The sequence below is a fragment of the Watersipora subatra genome, chromosome 2 (genome assembly GCF_963576615.1).
Source record: "Watersipora subatra chromosome 2, tzWatSuba1.1, whole genome shotgun sequence".
Lineage (NCBI taxonomy): Eukaryota > Metazoa > Bryozoa > Gymnolaemata > Cheilostomatida > Watersiporidae > Watersipora > Watersipora subatra.
Genome location: NC_088709.1, coordinates 76726376 through 76744658, shown reverse-complemented (window position 1 = coordinate 76744658; position 18283 = coordinate 76726376). Strand labels below are relative to the sequence as shown.

Here is an 18283-nt window from a genome sequence, read left to right as displayed (position 1 = left end):
AGGCACACCCCCTCTGATATTTAATTTACTAAAATAAATGTGGATGCATGATGAGTCACAATTAGCGGTGTGTTTGTTTTCATAATTTGCATGCAATGGCTGAGGAGCTGCACAGAATACAGGTTTCACTCTCCCCATCAGTAGTTCACTGAGGTGACTTGTCAGAGCATAGACATGCATCATACTCAGATAATTTTTATGCGGATTATATGATAATGTTGGTACATTTAGCTGCATATTAATTATGGCCATCCTAATACTTAGGCGACACTTGGCACAGGTGCTCTTTGGTCAGACCCGCAATTACTGGTGGTGTCAAGCCTGCAGGCTTTAAAACCGATACCCTAGTACGTCACATAGGGAAAGAAGTGTTGCACAGATTTATATATATGTTAGGCAGGAATTAGTCATAAGTACTAGTTACCACTCTCATTCCCTGGAGTCGAGGTCTACCGAGTTGGCTTGGCAACTGAATGAACATAGATACTGATAGCAGACATTTGTTTGCTAAGACACTTGTTACGCAATGCCATCTCTAACTGGATTAACATTCATATGACATTTGTATTTGCTTTTAAATTTCACGTGTCATTAGCATGCCCTTATACCACCCAGTCCACTCATAAAAAAGTGCCAGAGACATTGTGCAAGTCTGGTGCAGCTGTGGTGTGTAAAGGTTGAAGGGCACTGGAGGGGAAATATGACATATTACCACACACTAGTACAAGCCTTTCAACGATCTTTTGTCGAACTTAAATCTTTTGTCCCTGACCTTTATAGAAATCGATTTAAATATGATACTTTTAATATAGCCTAACTTGTATATTTTTTTAGCGGTGTGTTTTCAATAATTTTATCTGACAAAGAACTATTATTATATAACATATTATATAATATGTATATAATATGTATTATATAACAACTAATATTCAAAATGGCTTTAGATTATTTTAGAGTAACTGAAATGTTATTAAAAGTTGAACTACTTCCTTTTTGTTCATTCCAGGTTTCATTTTAAAACTTTTTTTCACTTACCTACTTACCTAACATGTGCCATGAACTTACCTAACATGTGCCATGAACTTACCTAACATGTGCCATGAACTTACCTGACATGTGCCATGAACTTACCTGACATGTGCCATGAACTTACCTAACATGTGCCATAAACTTACCTAACATGTGCCATGAACTTACCTAACATGTGCCATGAACTTACCTGACATGTGCCATGAACTTACCTAACATGTGCCATGAACTTACCTGACATGTGCCATGAACTTACCTGACATGTGCCATGAACTTACCTGACATGTGCCATGAACTTACCTAACATGTGCCATGAACTTACCTGACATGTGCCATGAACTTACCTAACATGTGCCATAAACTTACCTGACATGTGCCATGAACTTACCTGACATGTGCCATGAACTCACCTGACATGTGCCATAAACTTACCTAACATGTGCCATGAACTTACCTAACATGTGCCATGAACTTACCTAACATGTGCCATAAACTTACCTAACATGTGCCATGAACTTACCTAACATGTGCCATGAACTTACCTGACATGTGCCATGAACTTACCTAACATGTGCCATGAACTTACCTGACATGTGCCATGAACTTACCTAACATGTGCCATGAACTCACCTAACATGTGCCATGAACTTACCTAACATGTGCCATGAACTTACCTAACATGTGCCATGAACTCACCTAACATGTGCCATGAACTTACCTAACATGTGCCATGAACTTACCTATCATGTGCCATGAACTCGTTATACATGGCAATTTGCTAGCTTTCGATTATAGGGTCTGCACTAGTGTTGGGCCGGTATCTAATTTAGTGCCGGATCGGATATCCTTGCACTTTTTTATCGGTTTTCCCGGTATCGGTATCCTCGGTATTTACCATCTTCGGTATCCTTTGCCAACTAAGAAAGTTCGGTATTGTCGGTACTATTGTTCGGTATGTGGTTATCATTGTGTGTCTTTAAATGGTTTAAACTTTAAATCATAACTGTCTCGAACAATTTTTATCATTGTGCAAAAAGTAGCCTGCGCAAAAAAACATTCTTTAGTCAGCAGTATATTGTTACGGCAAAGAGACTCCTTGTTTTAGAAAGCCAACAAAGAAAGATGGAAATATCATTTTCATGATAGATGTTTTCATTGTTTATTCTATTAAAAAATATCGTTATTGATACAAACGTTATGTATAATAAAGAACAGATAGATAATGGCAATGGGCTCTCTTTGTTAAATATACTGAAACAGTTTAAAAAAATCGTACTATCACATATTGTCATCAGGTAATGTAATCACATAATTATATGCAGTCCAATTAGAGTCCAGTCCCGTTAGAGTCTTTATACGTCCTCTCATCTGTGTAGAACTCCCAAACCTTTGAGGCTGGTGGCATTATCAATGTAACGTAATATAATAGTAGATACAGTAAGCGTGGAAATTTTTGTTGAATTTGTTCGCCAGTTCATGCTGAGATTGGCATGTTCGTCATGAAGCGTTTTAAAAATCTCTCCGGATATCCGTATAACCATATACCGATAGGCTTTTACGGATAAATACCGATCATATCAAACCGGCCGCGGATACCTAGCTGACACCGAAAATGGTTGGTTTCCTCGGATACCGAGAATCCCTCGGTATCAGTAAGAGCGGATAACCCAATACCGGCCCAACACTAGTCTGCACACGCATCAATGCCAGCGAATTTGCTCACCGATTCATTTGTTACCGTATGTTTTTTGTGCATTTTAACTTAAAGGTTGACTTGCAACAAATTTCACATTAAAGTTATTTGTTATCAAAAGATTCACCATGTCTTACTCTGTTGTGTTGTAGGTGCAAAATATGTGGGAATGTGCTTACATGCTCTTAGAAGCTCAAAAACAAACAGTTGATCGCAGCCATCACAAAACCGCCGTAGATAGGAATCAGTTTATTTCTCTGACGTAGTCATGAAATTTGGTTATTGTTTTGTCACGTATGTTCTCACGTGAATTGAAAGGCCAATACAAAGCTCGATATAAAACTTCTCGTAGTACTAGTTTATGACAAATACTTCGGGTTTTACCGAAGACCACGTATCAAATATAGATGCTCGCTTCTTTACAGTTTTGTTTCGGCTTGGTCTAATCGTCTAGTCGTAATCTGATCATGTGACCCATGCTTGGCAAATAATTTCTGCAGCATTTTTCGAATATCGCAGGTGACCAACAGGCTCGTCATGTTTATCAGATAATGATATGTCCTCCTTCGAGCTAAGGTTAAAAAATTAAACGAATTTTTACGGTAGGTTTTGAGATATCAGTGCTGAAAGTGACAGCATTACAATGACGATAAAATAGACGTGTAGGAACAATAGACATATTTCGACGAATGAGGTTGCGTGAAAGTGTAAACAGAAGCCATATTGTACAACTACGTCCCATTTGAGCCGTTTTGGAAAGAGATTCTAATCTATGGCGGTTTTGTGATGGCTGCGATTAACTGTTCGTTTTTGAGCTTTTAAGAGCTTGTAATCACATTTCTACATATTTTGCACCTACAACACAGCAGAGTAAAACATGGCGAATCTTTTGATACCAAATAACTGTAATGTTAATTTTGTTGCAAGTCAACCTTTAAGAAAGGGTATTTTGGTCTTGTAAGACATTTTCTTGTTTTGGCAAACCTTTGTTCATATTCATTTTGACTGAATACCACTGGCGAAGCTGGTTTGCCTGCAGTGGGTTATGTTGGATAAAGCTTTACAGTTGTTGTTTCATGATAACTATATTGCTGCTATGTACAGAACCCACATAGCTCAATTAGGCAAGACCTCGCAAGTGTCTGCAAGTGTCTGCAAGTACACACTTTTATTAATAGTTGTTTAAAAGTAGTGAGTATGAACCATCCTCAGTGTACATATAGTGTAGGTACAGATAAAGGCATTATGTACTTTATATATATGTACAAATAGAGGCATTATGTAGTGTATATATAGATACATAGAGAGGCAATGCGTAGTGTATATATACACTTATAGGTACAGATAGAGGCATAGTCATAGCAAAGCATTGTGAGATCAGAAAAGTGACACTACAAGGCCTGGCTATGCTGACTAATACTGCTAACACAGTCGCTTCTATTAGTCTTTTTGCTTTAAAAATACTGTTATCATTCTTCTCATTGAGTAAAATTGAGTTGAGACTTCCATACAATTTACCCAAAAACATTTGTTGATGGTATGTATGGGTCGTCATCGACGACTTGCTACCTATGCTACCGTCTGACCCACTTTGCAACCTTCAAGTTTGCTTTTTTAAGATGATTTTCATATTTTGTTGAGATGTTTTTACTACAAATCAAATGAAGTAATTTTACAATTATTTTACTGAATCCAAAGTACAGTAAGAGTAAACCTTGTTTAGTTTTTGCTGTAGTCTATTGTCAGTAAGTCTTCTCACTGCAATAGCCAAAACAAGACTGCTTTGCAAATAAATTGAACTCGAATTTCGTGTTATATTCTCCATGATTTTATATTGTGGAATAAATAATATTATTTATATAATGCCAAGACCGGCTTAGGACTGGTCGGTCGAGATGCAAAGCAGTCGTAAGTCAATGTTGACCTGTATAGAGGAAAGGCAAGCATGTTCTATGTAGATAATTTCAGTATTCAAGCCTTACCCCACTCAGCTCATCTAAGAATGCTATGCATCAGTTTAAAGTAATTGTCTAGTTCTTCCCCAGAATTCATTAGTCTGCTATACGCTTGCTTGCTAGAACAGCTGTCCTAACATTAGCTTCACTCTGCCTTTACTTTCAGCGTAATACCTGTTATTACTAGTCACGATGTGCTCAAGGATTTCCCTAATTTGACATTTTGGTAGCTTGATAAATTTGGTAATGGCTTTCCTTGAAGTTTTTTCTTTCTCTATCTTGATCTTGCTTTTTACAGAAAGCACCTCAGCCCCTGATCTCAGAAAACTAGGGCGTGGTCACATGCCTACCTCTAGCCTCCCATCTCATCAGGTGGGTTTACAGCCGACAGCTGCCGGTGGAGTAATAAGGAAACGCAAGTCACTTCAAAGGCGGACAGACAGCAAGAGAGGGGTGACATTCAAAATGGGTCTTATCGCTGACAAAGAGGTGCTGGAGGAATACAAAGGGGCTCTTATGACTTTTGATGAGGTGCGCATAGATTTTCCTCTTAGGCATCTCTTAGGCATGATTTAACCAGCTTTGTACTGAGGCTAATAGACTCTCAGACTCCTCTAATACCCACAATTTTAGCATATTCTTTGTATAACCAGTCAAATTCACTTCTGTCAAAAATGGTTTGTTTTAACGTATTTCCTTGGAAAAATGTCCAGTGCAGGCTGAGGCGAACGCAGGAAGAGATGATGAGATGACAGTACCAGGGCTGGAAACCACACGCTTGACGAAAACTGCACCAGCTCACCCCTGATCAGTCTTGAATAAATAACATTATCCAACGCTAACAAAGGCTATCAACTCGACCATATTGGCTCTTGTGGTCAGCCATCTGCCCTCGCCTATGCCTCCTTCATTACATTGCGCAATTTTATAATAAATATCTTCTTCGAATTTGACATTTTATTTTGTCTTTAGTAATACTCAGCTATACAAAGCCACTTGAAAGCAACTGGAGGCAACCATGTTTAGAGCATTTTGAGATGGTATATTCTATTCCATTTAAGCACCTGTCACATCTCATCACTGCAACCCGCATTGTGTCATGTCGCTCACTTGTTTTACACGACAGCTACAAGCTTTGCAAGCACCTGCTACCAGCAGAGGCTTTGTAGTATTTATGCATAGGTATAATCGGATACTCTGAGAACTTCTACGGGCAAAAGACGGGCCAGATTGTTTTACACCTCATCTCAAGTTCTAGTATTCATATGCTGCCATTGTCTGGCGCATGTCTCCGCATGACCGAGTCTGCCACCTGGCAATATCAATGATCCTGAGAATTCATCTCCTGGAGGTTTGTTTCTATAAGCTTGCTGGACATGAATAACTCTGCAAAAGTCTACCGTCACTGTTGGTACAAATCTGCATTGTTCTCGCTTGTTGTTGCTGAAGTGACTCAGGGCAGCACGTTCATAACGTCAGCAGACAACAGACATGTCACTCAGCTCGGTATGGTATGAATTGATATGCAATTAATTGAACCACAGAAGAGAATAAAATATGAAGACGCTGGAGGTTTAAAGGGGACTATGGACCTAAAGGGCAGAGGCCGGAGCTGCTAGCATCGGTTTGAGTGAATACTTTCACACAGTTAAACTTTGGAGCCAGGATTCCTCGATCACCTCTCATTTCTATTACTATTAATTTATTCTGTCAGCTATTATAAAGCCAGTTTATTAGCCCGCTATCTATGCGGCTGGATGGGCGGATGGCTACGTCCTCCGCTGGTCTCCAACACTAAAGTGCTCATTACCAATATGATTTCTCTTCTCATCAGTAATTTTTCAGCCAGCCATGGGAAGGTCTACTACTCGCGCAGACATTTGCAAATCATTTGTTCTATTATATGATGGTTTATTCACCCCTTGGACTTTATTCTTATCCACTCCTGAGTAAGGAGCCGTTTTTATAAAAACAATGGAGTGTAGAGTGTGTGGGATTCTGCTGGTGGTTATTAATAATTATTAAATTATATTATTAAAATCAGGCATTCTATGGATAGCTGCATGCACAACCGCTTGATTATTGCCTGTAACAATCACTCTCAGATTATTCAGTGCGCAAAATTAGCCTTAAGCTAGAATATGCGCCCCTGATTCACTTAATATACCCTCTTATTAGCCTCAGGGACTCGGTGCACGGCCACAGAATACTGACTTGTCTGTTCATTAGTATCGACATGGCCCCAGGCCGCATAAAAATATAGGTATTACTGGCTTCGGGTACGATGGCCTCTTTCTGTTTCTGCCTGCATATCTTAAGTTGTTTATTGATAAAGACTGTCTCAGCTTGGGGTAACTCCAAGCTCACATGTCGCTCATAACTTATTAGTTAGTTCTTCTGTCTGATGTTCTCAACTATTCAGCGTCTAGGATCTCTGTTCTAAGCCCATTCTGATTGGCTTACAGGGTTGAGAGATTTTGGTTTTCAGCTTTGACTAATCAATGGAGTTATGTCAAAGCTGGAGCTTGTCACGAGCTCAGCCTCTCTATCTATGCTAATATTTGATGTTTCCTTCTATTTCTGACACTAAGGGGATTAAATTGTTCCTATTATAACTAAGTACCTCAACCACATCAATTACCACTTGCAAATCAAGAGTTTCCACACCTTTGCATTGATGAATTGATTGACTGATCAATCAATTGAAACATATTGACGGAAGCTTAATGAATAGGTTCCATTTGCTCTTTCTAATTTTCCTAAAAAAGAAATTTTTTAACAAACTTACAATAGCAGCTCAGGGGTTCTTCAATGACTGCGATAACTTATAGATTCTCTGCATTTTTTGTAATTTTGTTAAATAGAGACTCTTCACTCATTAATAACCATGTTAATATGAGTTAGAGAATTACCTTACCTGCCTTACCGTCCCAAACCCCTGTTAATAAGAGTTAGAGAGTTACCTTACCTGTCTTACCGTCCCAAACCCCTGTTAATAAGAGTTAGAGAGTTACCTTACCTGCCTTACCGTCCCAAACCCCTGTTGATAAGAGTTAGAGAGTTACCTTACCTGCCTCACCGTCCCAAACCCCTGTTAATAAGAGTTAGAGAGTTACCTTACCTGCCTTACCGTCCCAAACCCCTGTTGATAAGAGTTAGAGAGTTACCTTACCTGCCTCACCGTCCCAAACCCCTGTTAATAAGAGTTAGAGAGTTACCTTACCTGCCTTACCGTCCCAAACCCCTGTTAATAAGAGTTCGAGAGTTACCTTACCTGCCTTACCGTCCCAAACCCCTGTTGATAAGAGTTAGAGAGTTACCTTACCTGCCTCACCGTCCCAAACCCCTGTTAATAAGAGTTAGAGAGTTACCTTACCTGCCTCACCGTCCCAAACCCCTGTTAATAAGAGTTAGAGAGTTACCTTACTTGCCTTACCATCCCAAACCCCTGTTGATAAGAGTTAGAGAGTTACCTTACCTGCCTTACCGTCCCAAACCCCTGTTGATAAGAGTTAGAGAGTTACCTTACCTGCCTTACCGTCCCAAACCCCTGTTGATAAGAGTTAGAGAGTTACCTTACCTGCCTTACCATCCCAAACCCCTGTTGATAAGAGTTAGAGAGTTACCGTACCTGCCTTACCGTCCCAAACCCCTGTTGATAAGAGTTACAGAGTTACCTTACCTGCCTTACCGTCCCAAACCCATGTTGATAAGAGTTAGAGAGTTACCTTACCTGCCTTACCGTCCCAAACCCCTGTTGATAAGAGTTAGAGAGTTACCTTACCTGCCTTACCGTCCCAAACCCCTGTTGATAAGAGTTAGAGAGTTACCTTACCTGCCTTACCATCCCAAACCCCTGTTGATAAGAGTTAGAGAGTTACCTTACCTGCCTTACCGTCCCAAACCCCTGTTGATAAGAGTTAGAGAGTTACCGTACCTGCCTTACCGTCCCAAACCCCTGTTGATAAGAGTTACAGAGTTACCTTACCTGCCTTACCGTTCCAAACCCATGTTGATAAGAGTTAGAGAGTTACCTTACCTGCCTTACCGTCCCAAACCCCTGTTAATAAGAGTTAGAGAGTTACCTTACCTTACCTGCCTCACCGTCCCAAACCCCTGTTGATATGAGTTAGAGAGCTACCTTACCTGCCTTACCATCCCAAGCCCCTGTTGATATGAGTTAGAGAGTTACCTTACCTGCCTTACCGTCCCAAACCCCTGTTGATAAGAGTTAGAGAGTTACCTTACCTGCCTTACCGTCCCAAACCCCTGTTAATAAGAGTTAGAGAGTTATCTTACCTGCCTCACCGTCCCAAACCCCTGTTGATATGAGTTAGAGAGTTACCTTACCGTACCTGCCTTACCGTCCCAAACCCCTGTTGATATGAGTTAGAGAGCTACCTTACCTGCCTTACCATCCCAAGCCCCTGTTGATATGAGTTAGAGAGTTACCTTACCTGCCTTACCGTCCCAAACCCCTGTTGATAAGAGTTAGAGAGTTACCTTACCTGCCTTACCGTCCCAAACCCCTGTTAATAAGAGCTAGAGAGTTACCTTACCTTACCTGCCTCACCGTCCCAAACCCCTGTTGATATGAGTTAGAGAGCTACCTTACCTTACCTGCCTTACCATCCCAAACCCCTGTTGATATGAGTTAGAGAGTTACCTTACCTGCCTTACCGTCCCAAACCCCTGTTGATATGAGTTAGAGAGCTACCTTACCTGCCTTACCATCCCAAGCCCCTGTTGATATGAGTTAGAGAGTTACCTTACCTGCCTTACCGTCCCAAACCCCTGTTGATATGAGTTAGAGAGTTACCTTACCTGCCTTACCGTCCCAAACCCCTGTTGATATGAGTTAGAGAGCTACCTTACCTGCCTTACCATCCCAAGCCCCTGTTGATATGAGTTAGAGAGTTACCTTACCTGCCTTACCGTCCCAAACCCCTGTTGATATGAGTTAGAGAGCTATAGGAACACTTCTCTGTGCATGCTCGTTGTAATAAGTTTCAAAAAATGAAAAGTAAATTTTAGATACGGAGCGTTGCTTCGGATGACCTGAGTGAGATCATCTTCTCAAAGCACTACATCGGGGCCTATGCTGACTTCGTTGGTATGAACGCTGAAAGAGGTTACGCTCAGTACACAGAAGCTCAGATTGCGGAGGCACTTCAAGCTTGTCTTCATATTTACAATCAGGGCACAGAGCAAAACCTAAGGCTAGTTTTCTTCAGAGATGCCGTCAGACACGCCACCAGACTCTCTCGCATCTTGGTTAGTCACTCAGCTAGTTGCGTGCTTGCCGCTTACTCAACAGCATGCATCTCTATTGTTTGCCAGGGCACTAGGCTAGGGAGGGGGTAATTTCAGACTTTCTATGCGACCTTGATTGAGAAATTAAGGATACGTTATAAATGTGAATAATATTATCTGAAAGTATGCTACCTTACCATCGTGTGCTGCCTTACCATCATGTGCTGCCTTACCGTCCTGTGCTGCCTTACCATTGTGTGCTGCCTTACCATTGTGTGCTGCTTTACCATCGTGTGCTGCCTTACCATCGTGTGCTGCCTTACCATTGTGTATTGCAGAGAGTAAATGGATTTGTTTTCTTTAAATGTAAGCTCTGAAATAGTCAATCAAGTTTTTCATGTGTCTAGTTGCTACAACCTCATTAGTATAATTATTATAATAACTCGTGACCTGTAAATACCCAGAGAGCTTTAAAACACTTTTAACAGGTTTACAGTTTGATTGGAATGTCCTTTTTTGGTGTATGATTGCTCACTGTTTCAAAATGTACTGCCACAATTGCTCAGCAATAATAGCCATGACACTAATGGCAACAATAAAAATAATATTATGCTCATAGCTTATTAGTGACATGAAATACCCAGAGTACACAAACCTAAAAGAGAGGACCTTGTCTCTCCTGTTGACTTTCCTGGTTCAACAAGTTATGGCTTATAGAAGAGCTTATTCATGGTCTAGCAATAGCAAATTATCTTATCAAATGGATATTTCACACTATTAATGATGTATATATATGTTTCTTATTATTTATGTCACAGAATAACTTCTGATATTTATTTTACAGTATTGATATTTATATTTAAAGTATTATATATATTTTGCAGTATTGTTAGGTAGATGCTGTAGTATTAAATAGTCTTTGTAAGTGGATGACAATCAATATGATCATCTGTGGCTGTGCACTCTAGCCCCCCCCCCCACTGGTAGGACTCTAGCCCCCCCCCATTGGTAGGACTCTAGCCCCCCCATTGGTAGGACTCTAGCCCCCCCCCCCATTGGTAGGACTCTAGCCCCCCCCCATTGGTAGGACTCTACCCCCCCATTGGTAGGACTCTAGCCCCCCCCATTGGTAGGACTCTAGCCCCCCCCCCATTGGTAGGACTCTAGCCCCCCCCCATTGGTAGGACTCTAGCCCCCCCCCATTGGTAGGACTCTAGCCCCCCCCCATTGGTAGGACTCTAGCCCGCCCCCATTGGTAGGATTGTAGCCCCCCCCATTGGTAGGACTCTAGCCCCCCCATTGGTAGGACTCTAGCCCCCCCCATTGGTAGGACTCTAGCCCCCCATTGGTAGGACTCTAGCCCCCCCCCCCCATTGGTAGGACTCTAGCCCCCCCCCCATTGGTAGGACTCTAGCCCCCCCCCATTGGTAGGACTCTAGCCCCCCCCCCCCATTGGTAGGACTCTAGCCCCCCCCATTGGTAGGACTCTAGCCCCCCCCCATTGGTAGGACTCTACCCCCCCATTGGTAGGACTCTAGCCCCCCCCCCATTGGTAGGACTCTAGCCCCCCCCATTGGTAGGACTCTAGCCCCCCCCCATTGGTAGGACTCTAGCCCCCCCATTGGTAGGACTCTAGCCCCCCCCCATAGGTAGGAGTATTGCTTACTGTAGCAAACATTTTTATTTGCGTGTAACATAAAATATAGATGTTTGTTAAATCTGAGCACGCTAAAATATATGAATTAGACAGCAATGTTCTGGTAGACTAATTGGTGAATTATAAACTTTTATTATGCATTAATGAATTACTAATACTTTTAGATTTCTACCTGCGTTATATTTTAAATACAACTCCTAAAATGCTGTAAGATTTTATTTTTATTTTTGCGATTTAAATCTTGTTCATGTTTCCCAGCCTTGAAACGTTCTCTAGCAAACTGCAGGGTTGTTTTTTCTGTGGCGTGCTAGGAAAATATCCTCTGTTTATATCCTTAGTTTCAAACCTAAGAACCGTGTCAGCTGGCTCTGAGCACCACTAAACACCTTGAATTTTGATGACTCATTCTTTTTTAGTCATTCGCTGGAGCACATGCCTTACTCTTAGGCCTACCTCACAGTGCTGGTAGGACTACCCTTGTGAGATTAGCCACCTACATCAGCCACTGCAAGGTTAGACTTTCAAGAGATTCTAAATGTATATATTGTATATAAATATAGAGGTTCTATATTTTTTACAAATCTGCAAAACTGTTAAAACGTGTTTTTATCTGAATGTGATTCAACAGAAAACGACCAAATGTTACGGAATAGTTGCAGGCATTTCACCAAAACCTTGTCTTTATCAGTATGGTTGGATGGGCAACTCCAAATTTAGTAGTTTTACAATTGCTTCTCTGATCTTACCCCTTTTTAACAGCTGAAGAATTGAAATAGAAGAATAATCAGAGAAGACACTGTAAAATATTGTGAGCAGCAGTATAAGGAATAGTTGTGAGAACTGGAATTCATGACCTTCAGTTGTGAGAACTGGAGTTCATGACCTTCAGTTGTGAGAACTGGAGTTCGTGACCTTCAGTTGTGAGAACTGGAGTTCATGACCTTCAGTTGTGAGAACTGGAGTTCATGACCTTCAGTTGTGAGAACTGGAGTTCATGACCTTCAGTTGTGAAAACTGGAGTTCATGACCTTCAGTTGTTAGAACAGGAGTTTATGACCTTTAGTTGTTAGAACTGGAGTTTATGACCTTTAGTTGTTAGAACGGGAGTTCATGACCTTCACTAGTTAGAACTGGAGTTCATGACTTTCAGTTGTGATTTACAAAATTTTCAGTCAGTTTATTCTGGCCTATTGACTTTAATCAGTAGATTAAAGAAATACTGCGTAATGCGTTTACTTTGTTGGTGCAATTGAGCTAAAACACTAGCCGTTAAGTACTAACCTGATGAAGTTGTTATTGCATCAATAAGCAAATTCTTTTAAATGGTGGAGACCGCTCAACTATTTATTGTGCAATGACAGCCAAAATCCACAAAATTTGTATGGTGTTGAAAGTTGTATGCTTTTAAATAACAAGGGCAAAGCAACTCCCTAAAATTGTTTTTTGAGTCGCTAAAATGACATCAGTTTATTAGGCACAGTTCTATAAATAGAAATTTTTGATACTGTTTATGTTTCATCTAGGTTCAGTAGCTCTCCTGGCTGCGTAATTGTTTCACATGTTGGTCTTTGCATCGTAGCTATTCGAAATTAAGCCATTGGAAACCGAGGAGAAAACTCTCAAGGACTTTAAAAACAAGGTGACACAGTGTTGTCAAATGGCTGGAGTAAATGGAAGAACTGTCATCCTTTATGTTCACAGGTACTACTGCACTGCTCACTCTGTTCAATATCTCTGATCCCACTGCTGACACCGTTGTATGCTAGCATATTGCTGTCCGCTGTTTCTTTGTAGCGGAGTTCCTGAGGAGTTGCTGGGCCATGTGTGCAGTCTTATGGTGGACGGTAGGTACCCAGGGCTTTACTCGGACACGGATATGCAAAATGTAGCGACAGCCATGACTCCAGGCCAGGTGCAGACTAAGAAGCTCGACAAGATTGAGTTGTCGTTTGAGAGATACTTGAAGAAGGTCAAACAGAATGTTCACATCATTACTGCCATAGATATCTCAGGTGGGCAACACCATATTAGCAACTCCGATACTTTTAAATGTTTATGCAGCCTGAGAATTCCTGGCTTGTCAAGTGTTTGATCTCTACCACTAATGCTCTTGTAGGACTTAGTTACTGAAGTATCATGTGTCAAGGTTGTACATTGGCTGGTGAGAAAGCTTGAATCATCTGTTTAATTGCCTGTGTGGCATACAGGGGCAGTCATGGCTATGGTATTAATGTATATAGAGCATGTGTATATACCAATTTCAGCTTCTTGATGCTGAATAATGTATTGAGGCTGAAGAGCTCTTGTATACAAGTCATAAAGCTGAATGTCATTTGACGAATTAGACTTGATTTGACATTTGATGAAGAACATTTTACAAATATGGTAATGTGATAAATATGCAAGAGTTATCTGTACATGCTTTTTGAAATAAAAGAACTTTATGATCCATAAATGTAGCATTATGTCTTGAGCCATTGTATTGCGCTAATCAAGCGAAATGGTGAACTGCGTTTGATCAGACTCATAAACTGATTGCTTGCTGTTACTATTTTGATGTAATATCAATTTTGCGTATACCTTATTGTTACATAATACACTCAGTACACACGATTTAGTAGAGTTATGGCTACACTGATACAATTTTAAAAGCCATGTGGAAAGCTTGGTAGCTGTTTTGGTTGCAAATCTGTCATCTGGCATCGTCAGCGGTTACAGCTTGTTTTTGTTGTAATAATGTTGCGATGCCATTTTTTTCAGAAAATGAAAATTTAATTTTTTGGTTGTAATCTTCATCCAGCATAGTACACACGCTTGCCTTACACATGCTTGCCTTTGGTTGTAATCTTCATCCAGCATAGTACACACGCTTGCCTTACACATGCTTGCCTTTGGTTGTAATCTTCATCCAGCATAGTACACACGCTTGCCTTACACATGCTTGCCTTTGGTTGTAATCTTCATCCAGCATAGTACACACGCTTGCCTTACACATGCTTGCCTTTGGTTGTAATCTTCATCCAGCATAGTACAGACGCTTGCCTTAAAAATTTGATGCAGCACTTTTTTTGTCTCACATGGAGTGACTCACTAATGGGTGGAATCACTAAGATTTGCAGTTAGATATCAGCTTGTTTTTTATGTGGTACAGTATGTAAGTCACTCGTGTCAAACTAACTATATAGCATTAGATTACTCGAGGTTGTTAAAGGCGTCATAGTTGTAAGATTGGAGAGGTGTTATGTAGTTCTTAATGATTAGCTAAGTTTATATGGTGCCTCTTGTCTACAGCATCACGCAGCATGGAAACATACCAGATGCTGCAAAAGTACCCCCAGCTCATCACAAAGTCTATGCAAGTCGACTGCTACAAACCTTGGAGCAATGAGACCTACCAGTATGTTGCTAGGTGTTGGCTTAGCTCTCCGCAGGGCCCAGAGAAGGTGAGCTGACTTCATTGAACCTGTCAAACAGTAAAACCTTATCTTATAAGATACAGTCAAACCTTCACTTTTAAGATACAGTCAAACCTTGGCTTATAAGATACAGTCAAACCTTGGCTTATAAGGTGCAGTCAAACCTTGGCTTATAAGATACAGCCAAACCTTGGCTTATAAGATGCAGTCAAACCTTAGCTTATAAGATACAGTCAAACCTTGGCTTATAAGATACAGTCAAACCTTAGCTTATAAGATACAGTCAAACCTTGGCTTATAAGATACAGTCAAACCTTCACTTATAAGATACAATTAAACCTTGGCTTATAAGATACAGTCAAACCTTGGCTTATAAGATACAGTCAAACCTTAGTTTATAAGATACAGTAAAACCTTAGCTTATAAGATACAGTCAAACCTTGGCTTATAAGATACAGTCAAACCTTGGCTTATAAGATACAGTCAAACCTTAGCTTATAAGATACAGTCAATCCTTGGCTTATAAGATACAGTCAAACCTTCACTTATAAGATACAATTAAACCTTGGCTTATAAGATACAGTCAAACCTTGGCTTATAAGATACAGTCAAACCTTGGCTTATAAGATACAGTCAAACCTTAGCTTATAAGATACAATCAAACCTTGGCTTATAATCAGCTCTACATATGAGTTTTTTAACAGAAGACATAAACCTGAGCAGATATTTGTCTCAAGATGTCATTTAATTTTTAACATACATGTAAAATTAAGTTAGTTTGGAAATACTGTGCATTTGCTCGCTTGTAACTTCATCATTAGTGTATGTGTTTATACAGCAGGTAAAGTGGGACAGGCAGTTGTATTCTGAACAGTTGAATTGCATGTCTAAAGCTATGGCCTACGTACAGAAGACATCTGAGGAAGCCATAGTAGAACAGCACTGCCATAACAAGAATATCCCTGCCCACAAAACCTTTGGTCCTCTAACATTTCTTGAGTTCTTCTCGCTCTTCACTCATACTGCCTCCATGATACAGAAGAGAGCCGAGGTAGGCACCAGCTACACGATTTCTGCTTCCAAAATTACAAAATACCTGTTTACTTACTTATTGTGAGCTCTCTTGTCATTGGCAGAGTCGAGTCAGAGTTCTCAAGCAGGTGCAAGGTAAGTTAGATGAAGCATTCACATCTATTCGTCAGCAAGAAACTGAAGCTAATAACTTAGAACCAAGGCTAGACAATTCAAGCACTCGCGTAGCAGAACTAAAAGGCCAAGTGGAAGCCTGGAGAGAAAAGTACATCGAGGTTTGTATTCAGCCTGCTCTTGTTTGTCAACGTTCAAGTTGGTGTGTGATCTGCTTTTGCTTGTTCATGATCAAGTTGGCGATCAACCTGTTTTGGCAGATCAACACGGTATCAAAAAGGAAGGTTGCATATCAAGTTTCGATTGGCTAACCATTTTGTGACGAAGTGGACTATTGGCCGTTATTCATATACTTGCCTATTTGTTTCTCATGATGCCCCTATTGCTATTAGATTACTATTCTAACAAGTAGACCTTGTTGCCATAATGTGTTATCAACATTCTCTACTATGTAATGTGTCTCCTCATAGGCATTGGATATGAACAAGAAATGCGAAGAGAAACTAGAAGAAAAAAAGAAACCACTTGCAGACCTGCGTGGCGAAGCAGAGGCAGAGTTTGATAAAGTAATTATCTTGTTAATTTTAATTTTGTCCTTGACATATGCTCATATATCTTGCATATTATGTGACAGTACAGATATCTCTACTATACTACATTCCACCTACCATTATGCAAGTTTACTTTACAGATAAGTGAGGTCACACTCACTCCAGTTCTCACTCCTACCTTGTCCACTTCTTCTCCAATGCCTCTTGTCAATGTAATTGCTCCAAAAGATGACTCTCCTGTCAGGCATGTCTGCTGTCGCTTGCCTCTGCCAATCTTCCCTCTCACGCTGCTTCCGCTCTTAGCTAAAGCACCTGCTTTGACTAGTCATGGTCTCTCTATAGCATAAGATGGCAATTGTTCCAGACAGTTTCTCGCATTATATTCCACTCAGTCCAGTAACCAATGTTAGGTTGAGTCTGGGATACACTGCTACTTATTCTTCATTAGATGGCTGCTGGTTATCAGTCAGTTCATCTCTTGATTAGAGTAGTTCTCTCAAGATTCATTTTATAGAACTTTTTATGGCATTTCTACGCAGTCTTCCATCACCCATACTTGAAGCTCTGCACTTCTGGACATGAGTTAGATATTGAAATAGGGAAGATTCCTCAATATTCGTAACAATTTTATTATGTTAATTTAAAGTGTATAATAAGTATTTATGGTACTCCAAACACTAAACTAGCAACAAAAGTGAATAGGTTATACTTTAATGACTGGCGCAGTATCTTTTCATAATTTTGAACAAAATTTAAATCATGAATATTTGCATAGTTTTTCTTACATCGTACTTTCTACTCTACAACTTTTGTCTGCAGTAAAGAAGAATTATTCTTGTCAACTACCCGCGTGCTTAACTACTCTGGTGGTCCTCATACACTCTTACCAACTCACCAGCCCACCCGTACTCTATCAATTACTGACGCAGAAGCGAGTTGTTCAGCTACTGAAAGCAGAGCCAACATTAAGCTGGCTGGCAGCCTCAGTACAACTAACTGCGCATACACGGCTAGTCGCAGTGTAGTTGATAACTCAATTTTTAGCCATGATGGTATCAGATCTTTCTCTGGTAGCTTAGCCTCTACCCAGCGATATGTCCAATTGAAGGCCTTCAGCACTACTCTCAATGCTGAGGAGATCAGAAGACTAACGAAGGTGCTATAACAGGCCTGCTGTGACCTCTTCTGTTTGGCTTTATTCTATAATTTGCAGACATCTGGTGGGACGCTGTCATCATTTTTTAATGTTCTGCCTCTCATCTTTTCCTTCCTATATTATTTTGTAGCTTTGATAGTCTTCCCCTAGTAGAGATGCTGACTTTTTAATCTATTACCATTTATGATCGATTGCTCTTGTCTTGCAGGTAAACGTCACTTACTACGCCGCTATGGCCGCCATCAACTCCCTCGGTCAGGGAGCCCTTGAAGAGCTTAAATCATTCAGGAAACCACCAGAAATGATTCATATTGTTGGAGAAGCTCTCTGTATCATGTTTGAGCAGCCTTACACCGAGTGAGTCTTGCTGGCATTCTGTAGCAAGACTTGCTACTGTAGGATATTCCATAGCAGGACAATTTATAGC

At 40.5% G+C, this 18283-nt stretch overlaps 1 protein-coding gene across 1 annotated transcript in view; it reads left to right on the top strand.

Annotated features, from left to right (window-relative positions):
• The window catches only part of LOC137388583 (uncharacterized), a 56441-nt gene that overhangs the window by 3721 nt on the left and 34437 nt on the right, over positions 1–18283 (top strand). The window contains exons 2-12 of the mRNA XM_068075064.1: positions 4976–5208; positions 9712–9951; positions 13167–13288; positions 13382–13599; positions 14879–15030; positions 15845–16054; positions 16140–16310; positions 16620–16715; positions 16841–16944; positions 17520–17856; positions 18065–18213. Coding sequence (XP_067931165.1) covers positions 4976–5208; positions 9712–9951; positions 13167–13288; positions 13382–13599; positions 14879–15030; positions 15845–16054; positions 16140–16310; positions 16620–16715; positions 16841–16944; positions 17520–17856; positions 18065–18213 — 2032 coding nt within the window. The remainder of the gene's footprint in view (positions 1–4975; positions 5209–9711; positions 9952–13166; positions 13289–13381; positions 13600–14878; positions 15031–15844; positions 16055–16139; positions 16311–16619; positions 16716–16840; positions 16945–17519; positions 17857–18064; positions 18214–18283) is intronic.